General features: G+C 44.7%; 1 protein-coding gene across 6 annotated transcripts in view; it reads left to right on the top strand.

The window, feature by feature from the left end:
- DDX31 (DEAD-box helicase 31) overlaps nt 1–17,507 on the top strand; it is a 46,956-nt gene that overhangs the window by 8,557 nt on the left and 20,892 nt on the right. For all 6 annotated transcript variants that reach the window (XR_011338860.1, XM_069873257.1, XM_069873256.1 and 3 more), the window contains exons 13-17: nt 300–470; nt 3,132–3,191; nt 9,102–9,152; nt 11,162–11,301; nt 16,802–16,883. Coding sequence is in view for 5 of the 6 variants with exons in the window: in XM_069873257.1 (XP_069729358.1) it covers nt 300–470; nt 3,132–3,191; nt 9,102–9,152; nt 11,162–11,301; nt 16,802–16,883 (504 nt within the window). In the remaining variant the exon portion in view is untranslated. The remainder of the gene's footprint in view (nt 1–299; nt 471–3,131; nt 3,192–9,101; nt 9,153–11,161; nt 11,302–16,801; nt 16,884–17,507) is intronic.

The following is a 17,507-nucleotide window of genomic DNA, read 5'->3' as shown; positions in this document are numbered from 1 at the left end:
GAGGCTCTGTTTGCATCTGTATTACTCAGTAGCCCTTTACCCTTTCAAACTCCTTTATCTGTTACTCTGTCAAAGGAGCCACAAGAGAGCCAAGGTGCTGTTTTGTCTTTCATGCTGACAGTGAGATACCTGTGCAGCAGGTACTTCAGCTTCTTTTATGGACTTGGTGTTAAATCTTGCGATCATTTCCCAGATATGCTTATTTCCAGAAGTGGAAGCCATCTAGATCTTATAATGGTCAGGCAACTGGGAGAACCCTGTGGAAGTGGTCATGTGCAATTTCCTTGTTTTCCTTGCAGTTTGAAAAACACCACAAGATGATCATCTTTTTCTCCAGCTGTGAACAAGTGGAATTCCACTATGAGCTCCTTCTAAAGGTCCTTTCAGGAAGGCTGGATTCGGAACAACCTGAATCTGTCTCCTCTGCGCCCTTACAGTTTCTACGACTGCATGGCAACATGGAACAGGAAGTAAGCGTTCTTAGAATGTCAGGATACACGGTTTTGTTCCTTATTCCCTGTGATTTATTATGTGGTTATTTTGGGGAGGAGGGCAGAAGAGAGGACAGAGAGTCATTTCACCTCTAGGGGCCTCACTCTTCCATCTGCTAATGAGAATAAGAATATTGTCCCATTTCTGGAAAGTACCTTGGTTAGCTGTATCTGAAAAGCACAGCTGAAGAGGCAAGAGGTGTTACTTCAGCTGGCTGAGGCAGCCATTCTGTATTCCCAGTGGGTGCACTTAAACCATTTATGTATCCGTGGTTCTCTCTCGTGCAATCAAGACAGGCTTTTAATACTAAAGAAAACCTCGTCTAAGGCCCAAAACATCTATGTCCAATAAGCTACCCCCATTAGATGAGGATACAGCAGTTTGGCTTTGGATTTGAAAAATAGTGTCTTGCCAGGCTGCTTTTTTTCCCTGGATGGATTAATAGCAATGTAACAGTGATGTCCCCAAAACGAGCCTAGTTTTTAGCCAGATAGGCATGGATGGTGAGATTGGAACTTGCTACAGAGGGCTGAGAGGAGAGGAGAAGTGTCAAATGAACTGCCAATGCAGTGTTTCTCTCAGTAGCTGGGAAGCCTCCCTTGAAAGTCCAGCCCCTGATCCTGCCTTGGTCTGTGATGGAGAGCATTACCGCTCTGCTCTGAGCTGCGCAGCAGACATGGCAAATGAATAGAGCTCTTCCGATGAAGCAAGAGGTGAAGAGCCATTGTTTTTCTCACTCATTCTCATCCTGTGGAGACCAGAAACATGTGCTTTGCTGTCCCTGCAGTCTGGCCTTTCCTCAACCTGCCTGCCTGAGCGAGCGAGCAGGCCTGGTCTGGCCCAACTCTACCCTGACCAGCTGTTAAGCCAACAGAACACCACTAAGTAGCTGGCACCAGGGGAAGGGTTTTGCCTTTTTAGTACCCAGTGTGTAATTAGTGCTTGATGTCTTCAAATTAAGAGCATTAATGGAGCTAAATTGTGGATCCCATATGGTACTGCTGAGCACGGCTGCTGTCATTGTCAACAAGATGCAGCGTGCTCTCTTCTTTAGATTTTGTCAGCAGAGGGTTCAGTGCATCGGCAAGGCCCAAGTTTTTCTCCTTCTCTAGAACAGTACCACTAGCTGAGAGTCAAATATGTAAGGTTTCTTATATATCGTCAGTGTAACAGGACATTCACTTAACTCCTAGCTGGAACTCCGAGGAGGAATGCTTGAAACATGGAAACAAGAATATTTTGGAAGGAGAAAGTAAAGGGGATAGGAAGGAAATGGATCTGGTGTTTCTGAGAACAGAAGCAGCCTGAGCGCTGAAAAGGAAAAGAGTAAATGAACTCAGAGCGAGGGAGTGTGAGTCTGCAGTTGTTTCCCACAGCTAGGAGAGGGAGTGGAGGTGGATAGGTGGTGCTGGCAAGCAAAAACCAAGTGCTGCTGATGCCTTTTGGTTACTATTGCTCGGGGTTGTCTTGTGTGACAACAAATGTCATGGTGTAATGTAAGATGGAGAATCAGTTTCTATTGCTTTTATCAAGAAAGAAGTAACCCCCGAAGTAGTTCAACTAATTGGAATGTGCTTAGAAAGGTTAGGGGACTGACAAAGCAGGAAGCTGTTAAAGGCAGATGAGGAGCCATACTGATGAGTTCCTGCAGTTCTGGGGCCCAGTGGCACAGATGCTGCTGGCGGGGTAATTTGAGGCCTGGGGGCTGGGAGCCTGAGCTCAGGTTAGGAGTGAGGGCTGCAGGAGTTCCACTGGTGCACACCTTGAGGACAAGGCTGGGGAGCACATGCTTCTGGTATTCATGGGGAGGAACAACCTCCATTCCAGCATCAGCAGCCCCGTTGGCGGCCCTCGCCAGTATGAGGACTTTTTTTGTGGGAAGGCTGTGGGGAGGGTGCCCTGGGAGCTTTGTGCAGCTTCATACAGGGTCCGGGAGTCCTGCCTACTTGCTGCCTTGCGCAAGGGTTTCTGGCCATGGTCTCATCTCTCCAGCCCTGTTTTCTTGAAGATTTATTCCACGGCTGTTCACGTGAGTAACTGTGCAGCTGAGCATCCCCAATACTTAATAATTACACAGTCAGCCCAGTGACACTCTGCATGCCCCATTGGGCACATGATGAGGCTGATCTCTTGTGATGTGACTGTATCGCTGTGTCAACAAAATGGGCTCATCCTACCCATTGTGTGACTGGACAGACAGCAGAGAAGGTGTCCAGCTTTCTCATGCGTTCACAAAAGCCTGTGTTGCTCATAAAGTATGCCAGGGCTTCTGTTGCTGCTGCCTAATCTTTTGTGGATCTCCTCTCTGTCTGAAACAGTTACTGCTTTTTGACATACACATGCCATGCTTCTGAGCAAGCCATGGAGGTGTCAGCTGCTTTGATTTGACCAAATGCTTTCAGGCTTGTCCCAGACACTGTGCCATTCCTACCTGGGACCACACCTGCACGCCACAGATTTTCTCAGTTTGCCAGAAGAGTCTGACTGGAACTCATGAAGTCACATTCTTTGCTTTTGAAGCAGTACATGATATAGTGAATGAGGCTTCGGTGTTCAATTGTTACGTTCACTAATTTGCTTTCTGTTTCAATTGTAATGTGCATAAGTGGTCTTTTCATTTTTATATTTCAATCCTCTAGGAAAGAACAGAGGTCTTCCAGGAGTTCCTGAAATCCAAGACCGGCATCTTACTTTGCACTGTAAGTACCCTAGAGTCCCTTGGAGGCTCCACACTAATGGGCCTGTCTGGTACCTAATGGTAGAACAGAGGACTTGGCACTAAGCTCTAATTCCAGCTCGCTGTCTGACCTTGAGGAAGGTCATCTCCTTTTTCTGCACTTTGTATGTCAAATTAGGACTGGTGCCCCCTTTGCAAACTGTTACTTTATCTTTTCCTGCAAGGTACCATATTCAGGGAAAGTGTCTCTTATACAGGAAGCCTCAAGTATGGTCTTACATCTGGAAAAATCTGTTCATTTGAAACTGGAACCTTGCCTTCTACATGCAGTCAGTAGAACACAATACTAATTTGTAGGATGCTCCATAACTGCCATGTAAATTGGATGTAGTGTAATATTTCCCATCTTAATGACTACCCCAAGGTTAAAACCAAAAACCTGCAGGGATGGAAGGGAAGCCCAACCAGAGAACACTGTTTTAGAAATGTACATGCTCTGCTGCTCTCCATGCTTTGCCCTTGAAGCTTCCTTCGAGGGTGCTGAGGGAGAAATTCTTGTCCTCAACTGAAGTTTGTTGGCACCCTTGTGTTGTGGTGGCACCTTCCACTTCTCGTCTCTGACCTGTCGGTGCCACAGCTAGCCTGCTGCAGTGGTGCAGAAGGCTGCACGATTTGCTCTCTAATAGTGGCAGCTGTTGATCTGAAAATGTGTGAATCTTGGCGATTTCTACCCACCGCAAACTTGTAAATTACAGCGATCGGGAGTAATTAGAGCTGAGAAACCCTCTTCAGCTCTGAAATGACTCCTGTTCTTGCAGTACATTATTCTTAAAGGAAACTAGTTGCAATTTTTTTCAGAGAATGGGGGCTGAATTTTATCTTTTACGCCTGCAGTTCAAACTAGGACTGCCACGTATATAGGAGGCTTTGACTTAGCACTGCCAAATTATCTGTTGCGTGACCTGTAGAACTGTGTTGGTTACATGCTGGCCTTGGTCCTGCTTGTGCGTGCAACCTTTCAATGATCTGATCAAGGTCAAAATGCATCTGTGTAATGCATTAATGAACTATAACTTGGTTTCCCTGTGTATGGAGGTAATACTTAAGTGTCTCAACTGAGGAGGCTAGCAAAGCAAAGCTACATCATTCCATGGTGTAGATTAAGTATTCTGAAGATAAAAAGGTGTTTGATGAATTCTAAATAATAAGTTGTTCAACTTTGTTATCCTATGTGCGCGTTCTATCTGTACCTGAGAAATTTCAGGGACATATCTTGTTACTGAAATTTCAGTTTAGTGTTTGGAAAGAGTGAATGCTCAATTTTAGACAAAGAGAAAGCGAAATCATTGCAGTCACTGGGGTATCAGTTCCTGGGTGAGACTGTTTGCAGGGGAAATGCAGCTGCTGGCAGGAAAAGTCTGCCAGGAAACCAACAGCTGTTGATAAGGTGGGAAGAAGAATAAGTTGGATAAAGAAATCCCAGAGGATGGGATCTCCCTCTTGAGACACTGGAGATGTGGCTTGATTTCCTGCCATGCCACAGGCTCCATACAAGTGGATGTGGAATTGTGATGACAAGGCAAGTAGCCACATGTCAGCTGAGCAGCGATAGTTGTCTGTTTGCTCCTGACCTGTCATAAACGGGAGCAACGTGAATTAACCTAGATTGCCATGAGGAGAGTAGCGTAAGGTACTGCATTTATCATTACCCTCCTTCATTTCAGCCTAAGCTACTTTGCATTTACTGCAAGGCAGGGATGCAAATCCTGACAGTTATAGTCGCTGTGGCTCAGCTGGCACGCGGTTAGCACGTTAAGTACAGTAAGTTGGGTGTCCGAGTCCAAAATCTCTCTATGCTTCAGCTTCCCATCTGTAAAATGGGGATAGTAGCACTGTTCTACCTTACAGAGATGTTGGGAGGACAAATGCATTGAAACCAGGAGGTGGCCTGTTACCACAGTAATGGGGACCATATGGACACCTTAATATAGAGATACACTTTGCACCAGTCCCACATTACAGGTGCCTCCCCAGCACAGATGTCCAAAGGGTGGCCAGGCACTGTGACCACCTCCTGCCTCCGAGGGCATTGCTTTTTCTGACGCTTTTCTTCCTCTCAGCAAAAAAACGATTTGCACAAAGGTAGTTCTGTTCTTCTTCACTGCAAAATCACGTTTTGTGCCCACAAAATGTTGAAACCTGGCTCACAAAAGAGCAACGCATATAATGTTGCGTCCTTCCCTTGTCCCTTATGCCATGTTCTCCACCTATCTTTCCGCTCTAGTAAGCAATGGGACCTGCTGTTCCTTTTATTAATTTGCTCTATGTCATATGTATATTAATATAGTCCATAAAATATTTTTGCCAGACAATATAAGCTGGCAGATGAGAAAATAAAGAAGGGCTGTGTATCTCAGAGGGTCTCATCCAGTTTTATTTCTCTCTCCTTCACTGAAGTTCTTTGCGGCTTCCTTTGGGATGTGCCTTTTAAACAAGTTCATCTCTTCCAGGGAGAGAGGAAAGATCATTTGGAGATTGTTTGCTGTTTACTCAGTCACACTAACTCATCTTGCCAGTTTTCTGGCGGCCCCAGCCAAGAGCTTTCGCCTCTGACAGCTTCTGTGCTCTCTCCTTCCTCCTCTGATTACGCAGCCCAATCTGTCACCCTGCCGACGGGGGTCTCTACCCTGCTGATGGCTTTCCACACTCGGCAGTAATGACTTTTGGCAGGCCGGGAAGGCGCGAGAGCTTCTTCCCCAGCTTGGAGAGCCGTTAGGCCCTCTCTGCCTGTTAGCTAAAGCACTTTGTGAGGTTCTTTGGTAAATAAATGAGTCATTTTAATCCAACTGACAGCCTGGCACCTGAGCAAGCTGCCTTCCATCTGTACTTCTAGGCCTCATGTAGGCAGCCAATTGTCAAGCTCAGGGCCTTGAAGACCTCACCATTGAGTGTCTTTCAAAAGCAACTTTAGCAATTTCCTTTGCCCTAATTAGAATGTGTGAGAGGGACTGAGCAAACTGAGGCCCTTGCAGAACTTCTGTGGCTGTGTTGGTTCTGATCTTCTGCAGCAATATGCTTCACTTTCGATGTGGCCTTTCTGCCCTCCGTTCCCTTGCACCCATCCCTATATATCCTACCACCATGAGCAGAGACTGATAAGGCAAGTTGTTAGAAGCAGAAATTTCAGCATTTCTGGCTGTCCTTAGGTGGATTGTGCCTTGATGTGGTGCCAATCTGTGGCTTGCAGTTGGGATCAGGGCAGGAACATGGGTAGGGCTTCAGGTTATTGTGTTTGCATGACCTCTGGGTTTTCCCTAAAGTTGCACTGGTATAGATTATTCCTCCTTGCTCCTGTGAGATGGTCACTTAATTATCCCTTCTGTTGCCCAGTGAAAGGAATCAGCTGTGACTTTGCTGAGGTGTTGTATTCTTGATTTCCCTGTTATTAAGGAACGGTGGTGTGAGGTCATGCATGGAAAACAGAATGCAGTCTGGGGCAGTGGAAAAGAAGGGCAAGTAGTATGTTGGAAATCTGTTGGGCTTCTTGAGAAAGCACTGGCAGCAGGTTAGTGCTTCTGTGTGTGGAATAAATGCAGCTCTAGTAAAACTGGATAATTGTTGCTTCAGCTGCATTGTCTTTCCTGGTAGGGCGACCCACAAGTATTTTTCTAATGATCCTAGAAGCTCATGAGCTCTGCCAGCAGAGGAAAGCAAATAAACTTTTTATCTTGATTCTACCTTGTTGCTGTCTAGTAGGGTCTTTGAGGAAAAGGAGCTACAGGAGACGCAGGTGGACTGATACTGAGGAATCTTTGAGAGTTTGCAAAACACTCCAATTACCAGTAAATCCCAAGACACTTCTGAAAGAAAGCCAAGTTAAACCCCAGGAGAGGAGCTGCTGATATGTGTCAGTAGCAGCTGAGTGGAGTTGGTGACATTGTGAAAGTAGTAGCGAATACAAGGCTGATGATGGGAAAGAGCTGCCTCCTAAAATGTTGTCTCTGGCTATTTATTAGGCTTTCAGTCAACCTTGCTTTGGCAAATGTGCATGTGAACAATGTTGTTTGTGGCAGAAGTTTCCCAGCCAGGGGCAATGAGAAAAGGTACCTTAGAGGAGGCAAAGAATCCTGATGGATGAGAGGGCACGTTCCTGCTCCTGCCATCTACTTTTCCTCCCCATGCTGGAGGTGGCTGCTCCTGACCACAGGGATGGCTTGGCTATCCATTTCTTTTGGGTAAACTGACCCTGTCCCAAGGTCAGAGCCCTCTCATCACACAGCCTTTCCTAGACGGCTGGCAGTGAGACAGAACACAGAATAGGAAAAGACCAAAGACTTGTCAGTGTGGAAGTATGTAACAGAGCCAGCGAAATCGGAATCAGACGTCAGCACTCCTGTCTAATCCTGCTGTAGAGTTTATAATGTTGTTATCCTGTAACTGCTGTACGCATTACCCGACTTCTCTTGATTTATTTTCTCCATCCTCCTTTAAATGGCTTTTTGTACATCTGTTCATTCCGACTCTGGGAACAAGTCATTTCTTAATGAGCGTGTTGGAGCGAAAGTGTGTATTATTTCAGAGTGGGCGCTGCGGAAAGTGTCTCCTCTTTTACTGCAGTTGGAGCCACAAAGCAACCTGGCTAGTGCTTATGGGAAGACCTTGACTGCCAAAACATCAGCTTCCCAGTCTTTTAACATGTGTGGGAGTAGCATGAAAACACTTCAGTGGGTGGCTGACACATTTTTAGTACATTAAGCTCCTGCTTACGTTCTTAATATATTCGATTTTGCAACTAGCTAAAAGATACATGTGTTCCAAAACATTTCCTAACAGAGTTAAATCTGCACACCTGCTCTGCTATTGCGCGTGGTGAATGTAAAATTCAAGGAGTGTGTGAGGACATTACTAATGAATGGAAAATCAAGACTGGAGATTGAAACATGTTTGTGCTCTCTCTCCATTTTTTGGACAGTATTTAAACTCTCTTTTCTCTTTGAAAGGGTATGGGTTTTGAGCTATACTGGCTGTGGATAACTAAAGGGTCTCATTCAAGTCCTTCCCCAAGTTGATGGCTTTTCCCACCAGCTGGCACATCAAATAGCACTCCTGACAGCAGCTTCAGACTCTTTTCTTCATGGCTGAGTTTAGTTTCTCCAAATCAAAGCCAGACTGGTGAAAATCTAAGGGATAGCTGACATCCCCTCTCCTCGAGCTCTACTTTAGCTTCCTGCAGATCTGGCTAAATTGTTGGTCTTTCCTTGTATGGCCGAGTGACCTGCAGGTCATCTGCTCTTCAACTTCAGACCATTTTCCTGGAAACAGTTAATTAGTTGTAGGTGGAGATCAGCATATCTTTGGATGTTGCACTCAAGGCCTAGGGTCCTTGACTGCATGCTTCATGGCCACGCTCCTTTTCATCATTAGCAGCCTGATTTTAGTACTTAGGCTTGGTGTGGAGAAAGTTATGCTCAGAAACAGAGTTGCCATCCAGAGATTTAGTTCTGCTTCTCTTAGTTTTTGGAAAGTAGGTACCTATGGGCAGATCTGTTTTTGTCAATGAAACAAACTGAAGAACTGATGCTGTCGCTATCATTAAGAAGTTGATTCTCTCAGATGTAGTGTGAAGGGACTGTAGCAGACTGCTGTAATTCACCACCACTGTCTTGAAATAGATGTGTTGATGTCCTCGAGGCTTTGAGCCATAGTAGTGGAGCATTTTTTATTGCATTAATCTGTTAACAATATTCCTTGCGTTTTAAACCCTCAACATTATTTCTTGCCTTCAGTCCACCTCTCCCAAAACCAGGTACATAAAATGCCTGTTTGCTCACCCAGTTGTTTGCTGGCATAATTGCCGTTGCAGAAGAGCTCTTACTTTTGCTGCTGTCTTCAAAACATTTTTACTGAAGTAATTTCCTTATTAATTTTAAAGGATGTTGCAGCACGTGGACTAGACCTGCCTCAAGTGACGTGGATTGTGCAGGTAGGTCTGCTGTCTGTGTATGTGTGTAGATAGATATTCGTGAAGTGCAGTCTTGCTCAGATGAGATCCCTCTCCAGTCCAGGCAGCCTTTCTGCAGTTTACTTTGTGCTGATGCCTACAGGTGTGGGAGATCCCACACGTTCCTGACTGCAGGACTGGGACTCAAGGTTTTGCTCGGATGCAGCATTACAATCATATCTTGGGTATGCAGTCTGTTTTTCTCTTCAAGAACTCCAGTATCGTCGGCTGTGTAATAATATACCCCTGACTTGGGGGAAATGACCTCCATTTGCCCCCACAGGAAGCCAGGTCTTGTGAAGTACTGGCCATCACTCTTGCAGTTCTGTGTTTCTACTTTTCTGAGTTTGCTAGGGAGGCAGTTCTGTGAGGAATTTAAGTGTGATCCTAATGTTAAACATAGAGCAGCTCAACAGTGTCTGTGCAATGACCTAAGTGTTTCCAGTGAGGCTTTGTTTGGCTGGGGCTGGGTAGCTGCAAGTGTTCACCTTTCAGCAGAGCTGCATAGTTCAAATTGTTCCCGAAAAAATCCCCAGCACTGCTGCATTGGTGTCGACAGAAATATTGTCTTTGAAAAAGGTAGAGGCTAAGGGAGATGGATTGAACATTAAAAATAGCAGCCCACTGTTTCAAGGAGGAAGCTGAGGGTATGAAGCAGATTTCATTTTTTTAAAAGATTTACAATTAAAAAAAGGTTAGTTGAATTGAGGAAACACTGAGCCAGAGATTCTTATGTATCGAGTGACACCTGGGTAAAAAGAACAGGGCACAGAGCCTCAACAAAGCCTTTTAATTTCTACCTCATCCCTTCAGGTAACAAATTGGATTTTAATTTTGTGTTTTTAAGAAAGAAAGCTTGTGTAGCAGCTAGCTAGGTAGAGAAGTATGGGGAAGTGAAGTCTTTAATTCCCAGATCTATATATTAATATAATTTAACTGAAGATATAGTTGCCAGTGTTAGAACGCAGTGCAAATTACCTAAAGCCCTGGGAGACTTCTGTGTGTCCAGAAGGTGAAATCTCAGCTGTCCTGAGAGCTGTGTCCAAGAGCAAGGACCTGCAGGGAGCAATTAGATTGCTCACAGCATCTTACTCACACCTCTAGCCAGTAGAAACTTTGCCAGAGGGCACAGGTATAAACACTAGAGTGGGCTTTGGTTGTTGGGTTTTTTCCAGTTAAACTGCTGAGGGCTCATTTCTGAGCACTGTCTCTGTGCGTGTTCATTTTTCCAGGAAGGAGAGGAATGAGGGAAGAATAGGAGGAGGTTAAAGGGTGGGAAATATGTCACCCTTTATTAGATCTTGCAAATGACTGGGTAGTTTTAATTCCCAGTGAAGTAAATGAGAGTCACCTCTGTTTTAGGGGGGGATTTAAGAAATGTTTCCGCAGTGCCTCGTAGTTACAGATGGGGAGACAGTTGCTACCTGTACCGCACTACCAAAAGGACTTATTCCCCCCTGTCTTTTAGGTTACTATTAACCAGTAACCAGCTGTGATTTGCTTTAATTAAAACAAAGCAGTTTAGCCTAACTCCACATTTGAACCTATTGACTTTTATTCTATGGCTTCTCTCCCAAAAGCAGAGCGGGCAGCATCGTGTATGGGCAGTCCTGGGGGTTGCTTGGTTTGAGGTCTTTGTGAGATTATTTTTTTTTAAGGGAAGCAAACAGGTTCCTGATGTGCCTGCATAGAAATAAAATATAAAAGGCAAAGAGAGACACCGAGATGGGAAAGCTGTCCTATTATCTGAAATTTGGCCAGTGTGTCACATTCACATGTCAAAAAACTGCTGTGGCTGAGGAGCTGCGTGATGGCTATGGGGATGAGCCCAACCCGCTCTTTATAAACAGGCCAGTGCCGAGGGAGATGGAGCATGTGGGTTTTGCTAAGATCCCTTTTGTTTCAGATGAGTGGGCTGAGTGTCTCGTCTATAATTAACGTTCTGTGTTCTGTTAATTCCTTCTTTCCCTTCTCATGTTCCCTTTTTGAAGTATAACGCTCCAGCTTCACCTGCGGAATACATCCACCGGATCGGGAGGACGGCTCGCATTGGCTGTCACGGGAACAGCCTGCTTGTCCTGGCGCCTTCGGAGGCAGAATATGTCAGCTTGCTGGCTTCTCACAAGATTAAGTGAGTCAGAAACGCGAACAAAAGTTTCAGCTCATCCTTGCTAATTAACCTTCCATGGCACTTTCAGCGGGACTGCGTCTCGTGCAGGTTTTAATAAGAATTTATTAATTCTTGTGATCCAGGACTGGCCCCAGACTAGCAAAAGGAGAAAAGGGAAGTGTGTGAAAAACATCAGCCTGACACATCGTTTGTGAGTGAGTGCGTGTGGTGAGGGGGAGAGAGGAGACGATAGCCGGAGACCGTTGCACTCTGTCGTTATCTCCCTGGCCCTGGGTTCAAATTGTGGCTATGTGGAGATCACAAGTCAAATGAGCCTGTCAAATGCTAACTGGCCATCTGCCTGCATAGCACCATATTGTCAGAGACTGTGCTTTCTCTTCAGGAGAGATCCGGCGGAGAAATAGCTAGGGAGCTGTGGGTCGTATCTGGCAGGTAATTGGTCAGGTTGTGTTGTTTAAGTGGCTTGTGACAGGAATAGTTGAAGCTTTTGCAAGTGGTGAGTGCCCAGTTGTGGTCCTGGGAGGCATAGAGGGGGGTGGACTCTGCAGACTGAAAGCCGGGTGTGCTTCCAGGCTAGTGAGAAAGTGTCTCTTACACCAGCTCTACCTTGGATTTAGGACTTAGACTGTAAAGAGAGCAAGCCAGGCTGGGTAAGGACCTGCCCAGTGTGCCATCAGCTTCCTGATGGCTGACGCATGATGAGGTTTTAGTCCAGCAGTGATCCTTACATGGGGAAAAAAAACACAACTTGCTGCTCAGCATCACTAGTCAGTGGCACTATCTGGTCTCAAGCCTCCTCAGCTGGATATATGTGACTCCCCTTGCTCCTCGCATTGCTGTCTCTCAGCGTTTCAGCACAGCAGCTGAGTAGAGTCCCTTTAGTGTCGTGCTGGTGTTGACAGAGCCCTGTAAACTCATGCACAAATTAGATCTCTTTTATTTCTTGTGTTTATGTCGGGTGGAGCTACTTGGAGTCGGATTTGGTTTTGCATCCTTGAAACAAACAAATGTTGGCAGTAAATACAGGCTTATTCTAGCCTGTGAGCCATTTAGTGGTCTAACAAAGAGCCATCCATCATCCCAGGTAACTATCTATTAAGCAGACACCAGCAAGACATGGAGGGCTAAGCTGACAGGGTTTTTTTTCATGTAACAAACAGCACTGACATTTAAAGGTGAAATCCCACATAATTGTGAATTTTTAACTCCAGGTAGAAAGTTGTATTTTTCAATTTTATAATATTTTGGAAGTGTTGGAGGAAGGAGAGGGGAATTTCCTTCCTATTTTTTTTTTTGTTTTAAATGTTAATGCTTTTATCCAATTTTGTTGTTTTTTAACAAGTTGAAGGAGCAGTGTCACTCACGCTGGTAATTATATCTGCTGAGGAGACCTGTTGTTGAGGTAGCCACCATTCCTCAGGAATCTGTAGAAGGCTCTGCTGGAAGAACAGAGGGAGGTTTATGTGAATATTTTTTTCCTCTACTCCACAACTCGGTATAGCCAAACAGCTCGGGGGATTGTCTTTTCTTGTTTGTTTCTTTTCTGTTCTCCGTCAAACGTGCTGCCCTGCAGACAAGGGACTTGCCAGAAAAGGAGCGTAATTTGCCTTCCTTGACCCCCGTCTTCAGATGGAAGAAAACGAGTGTCTAATTGGCATGGATGGGCGATCCAGCCTTTTCGCAGCCATGTGTCCTCCACTCTTCCTACACAGGAGCGCATGGTGTGAGAAGGGGCACCAGGATAGAACAGAGAGCTGATGAATTACAGAGAAGATGCAGGAAGGCAGCTTGAAGCTGAAGGCAGCAAGTGCCATCAGCACAAATTGCCGTTACCCTTCATAAACAGAGCATTATGGTGATAATCCTGACAATTTAATTCAGTGCAAGGGCGAAAGACAGCATGTGTTGGACTGTCAGCGATCCTCTTAAGCACTGATAATTTTTGTTTCTTTATCCTACATCTTTGTAGGTTTTGACTTGGACTGTGCAAGTTACTGGAGTTTGCATTTTTTAATTTTTTAAACCTCTTGGTTTTTGTTGTCAATGAGCGTGTGTTTTGAATTTCTTTATTTAATTTGGTTTTTTTCTGTTTTTAAATGAAACTCCCGCTGGGTTTATTGAAATGTAAATACTTCATAAAATATGTATTTCTAAGAAGACAAAGCATGAGATGGGTCCCCGCAGCCTTTGGTTGGTGTAAATGAGCAGTGCCGTGCTGATTTACGTTGGATGAGGATTTGACCCAGAGTTTTTCTTCAGCCCCTCCACCCACCCCAGCATGCTTGGGAGTAAGTCCAGAAATGTTGAGAGTCGGAAATAATGAGAGCAGACGTGGCTTTGTTCCTGGATGAAAATTCACTTCGGAATTAGGGATGACTGCCTTTGAAATTGGAAATCGCTCGCAATTAATTTTCACCGGTACCTGAAGCCTCTCCTTGGCTTCCACTGTGGAAAGGCAGCATTAGCCTTTGCCAAAACGATCTCACTTTGGCTCTGCTGAGATCAGTAATTCCCCTTGGGGCTCAAGGAAGCCACATGCCTCTCTCTGCGACTTTATTTTTGCTCTTTATGTGGCTTGAAGTTGTGTTTCCTCTGCCTACCTGTAAATGCATGTGTGCACATGCACACTCATGTTTTCTGTACGTTTCCTCTTTCTTTTTACTTTATCGTTAGACTCCAAAATGTTCTGTCTCAGCTCTTAAGCGTAACTAACAGATTTTCCTTCAAAGGGAGGAGGCAGGAAACAGAAGGAAGTCAGTGAGGTTCAGGTTTTTTTCCTTATGTCTCTTTTAGTTCCTTCAACTGCAATCTAGCAGCGCCTGCCTCGACAGCTATCAGATAATTTCTTTATCTCCTTACGGCAGCCTAACTAATTTATAAAGGAAAATGCATCACCGTGAAGGCACGAGTCGTTTCTCTCCCTTCTCTACGGTTGTGCTTGCCCCCCTCCCCTGCTCTCCTCACACGATGCTCCCTGCTGCGAACTAAGTTCACATATCTGTTAGGCTGCGAGCTGGCAGCACGCCAGGCGGGAGGAGGATTGGAGAGGGGGTGACATCTCAGACAAATCAATGTCAAAGGTTTGACGTTTTCATTCATGACGGTGTCAAAGCAGCCTTTGGGGGGCACGGGGAGGTATACTTTTCTCTTGCTTAAGTGCTTGCCATTTATGTTTTAATTTACTGTTATACTTTTCAAAAACAAACAGAGAAACCCTCCGTTGTCTTTTTATGCTTCATTTCCCTTTCTCCCTCACCGCTCCCCCGCCTTTCCCTGCATCCTCTGCAGAGGAATCCGCTACGTCGGGAATCCCAGCTGCGTGGCAATGGGGCTTCTCTCCCACGTAGGGTATCTTAAGGCTGCTCGGGCCTGTCCCTTCCAGGCTAGATGGCTGTTTCTCTGGACCATCTCTTTTCATTTCTTTGTGTTGTGGTGGTGAGCTGACTGAGGTTGAAAAGGCTGATTGCGAAAGTAAAGGTATTTGTAGCTTTACCTGGGAAGGACTGGGGAACAGGCGAGGGTCACGGTATCCTGTTAAACAGCAGGGCAAGGATTCATCCATTCCTCCAAACCAGGTTTAGATCTTTGAGTGAAAATGAAGGGGATATTCTTCTTGTTATACCTTCTTTCTGTACTTTACAAATAGCAACGTTTCCTTTCCGAAACTGCATGCATCTTTCTGACCTTCTGAGCTTCAGGAGTCTGAGAACTGTTGGACCCCCAAGGCTTCTCGCTTCCTTAGGCTGATGTAACCACAAATGAGCTCCTTGGCTTCCATGCAGTTTTTATGATCGATTGTGATATAAAAAGGAAAATAATCTCTTTCCTAGCAATGACCTTTGCCCATTGCTGAAAATTTGGGCTCAGGAACTTCAGTTTTTATCATCTGGGTAATTCCCTTGGAAATGGGACCCAGTTTGGATGCAGCTGTAATATTAATGGCCTGGAGCTGCACAGCTGTTCCCGTATCATCACCTGGTGTGTATGTGCCCCGCAAGACAGTAACACAAGACAGTGCTAAAGAGGACAAAGAATTCATAGTCTCCTGCAAATGCACCTCTAAGTAGGACCAGTCACTTTAGAAAGAAGCAAGTTTGTAAGCATTTCCAGTATCTGGGCCATAACAGAGCCCAGCAGTGTCTTGCAAGCAGGATTGGGGAATAAATCATCTGGTTGAATCTACAGGAGGAATGTGAGTCGACAGAATGAAAATAAATGCCCAGTGTGAAGCCTGGCTAGAACAGCTGACTGAGTCTCCTGTATTTAAAAAGAAGTGCTGTAAGGTCCCCAGTGGGCCGGGCTTTGGCTTTACACTTCAAACAAGAGGGAAGGTGTGTTCTCAGAATGGGGAAGGAGATCAAACCATCCATTTGGTGTCAGAGGTGGCTTTTGAAACTATAAATGAATTGGTGGATGAGTATGTCCATCAGGATTTGTGTCTCTGAGCTCTGACCCAAGTAGCGTAGCAAGAAGTTGAAGTGATGTAAGATCTTGTGGGGAAAGAGCAATGATTTGACCAAAGGGAAGGAGGTTGTGGGAGGGTTGGCTTGATAGAAGTTCCTTGGGATCCTGTTGTTACCCTCTGAGCTCGAGTCGCTCTGAGAGGAAAGCGCTGTGTCTTCACACAGCTTTAGTTTTAGCTCTTTAGTTTTGGGAGCATGGTTGCTGACATGAGTTTAAAAAAAATGTGTGTAAACACCAAAGCACTTTATTCTCTTCCTTTGAATGTCTCTGATCCCAGAGAATCTGGAAGGTGAGTTGGGGGAGATAAGATGTAGGAGAAGCAGAGAGCTCATCTTTCCAGCCTGTACGTGTGTGTCTCAGTCTGTCTGTTTCTTACACTTGCACAAGCAGCTGAATGCAGACACCTTCTGCTCCCTGCCCATGGCACCTAATGTACCACAAAGTGTTCAACAGCCTCTGAGTTCAAAGTGATTGTTACAGATCTTACATAGTTATAAAACCAGTTTACAAGAAGCACTGATGTTATAAGCGTCTTCAACTCTGTTTCAAATCTCTTCTAGTGGAAAACATAATCAAATAGTTCCCAGTTGTGTTGGTGCTTCTCAATGCAAGGGAAGAAAAATTACGAAAACAAAGGAAATATAATTAAAGGCCTGAAAGTTTTATTTAATTAGTTACCCTGGTTGAGAACCAAGAAGCCTTTCAATGAGCTGAAAGTCCACCGTGAATTATTTTGATGCTCTGTTAGAATTGGAGTACATAGTGGTGACTTGTAGCGGTGACAAGATTGTGCATCGAATTGTGTCTCTGTTCCAGAGAAAGTACCAGTTCAGCTGGGGTTGGGATTTTACAGTAGGTACAATTTTAGGGTTGCTGAGTGAGTATCTACAGTAAGAACTTATGTATTTCAGGGATAAATTCCTACGCTGATTGTGTAAATCTCCATTTTTCTGCTGTCTGTTACTGGCCTGTGGCTCGTTACACACTGTATTTGAAAAGTAGGAGAAATGGTAACTTCTTGTCTTTGTTCCTTCAGTGTTTCAGAGATAAAGATGGAGAAGGTGTTATCCAGCCTGATGAAAGATGATCGCTTCAAATTGCCCAGACCAAGAAGCAAGGTGAGTTATTCTGCTTATTTGGGATTGCTCCCAAGTTTAATTTTCTTTTACCAGTTAAACATAAGCATTCTTCCTTTGGCTTTCTTCTTTAGTCTTTAATATCTGTTATGTCAGGCAGTGCAAATAATTATAGAATTGCCTTGTATCACTGTTTTCCCATCTTTTGACCTGTTGACCCCAAAAGGCAATGACTTCTAACTCTTCCACAAATAGTTTTGTAACAGACAGTAAAGATTTCTGGCTGCAAAAGCTGTGGGGTTTTTTCCCCCACAATGTTTCTGTTCTCCTTGGCTTTTCTGCACAAAAATAGAGTTGGAGGTCACAAATGACACAGAACTTCTCTGAAGCAATGAAAAAAATTTATTTGCTGATGTGTTACGTAGAGGATTTATTTATCTGTATTTACTTGGAGCCTAAACCAAAGCTCTGTGGGTTGACAGGCGTCTTTTCATTGACTTCGGCAAGCTTTGGGCCTGCCTTCAAGTTCCTAATTCAGTCATTTGCAATTGATGTCTTGGGCATTTCTGCATTCTGACACATTAAATCCTCCAAGAACCCTCATTTTGAATGGAAGTAAAGAATGCATCAAGCATGATGACACATGCTTTTTTTTTTCCCTCCTCT

Source organism: Phaenicophaeus curvirostris, chromosome 20, assembly GCF_032191515.1.
Source record: "Phaenicophaeus curvirostris isolate KB17595 chromosome 20, BPBGC_Pcur_1.0, whole genome shotgun sequence".
NCBI classification, from domain to species: Eukaryota; Metazoa; Chordata; class Aves; order Cuculiformes; family Cuculidae; genus Phaenicophaeus; species Phaenicophaeus curvirostris.
This window is presented reverse-complemented; position numbering and strand designations above follow the sequence as displayed.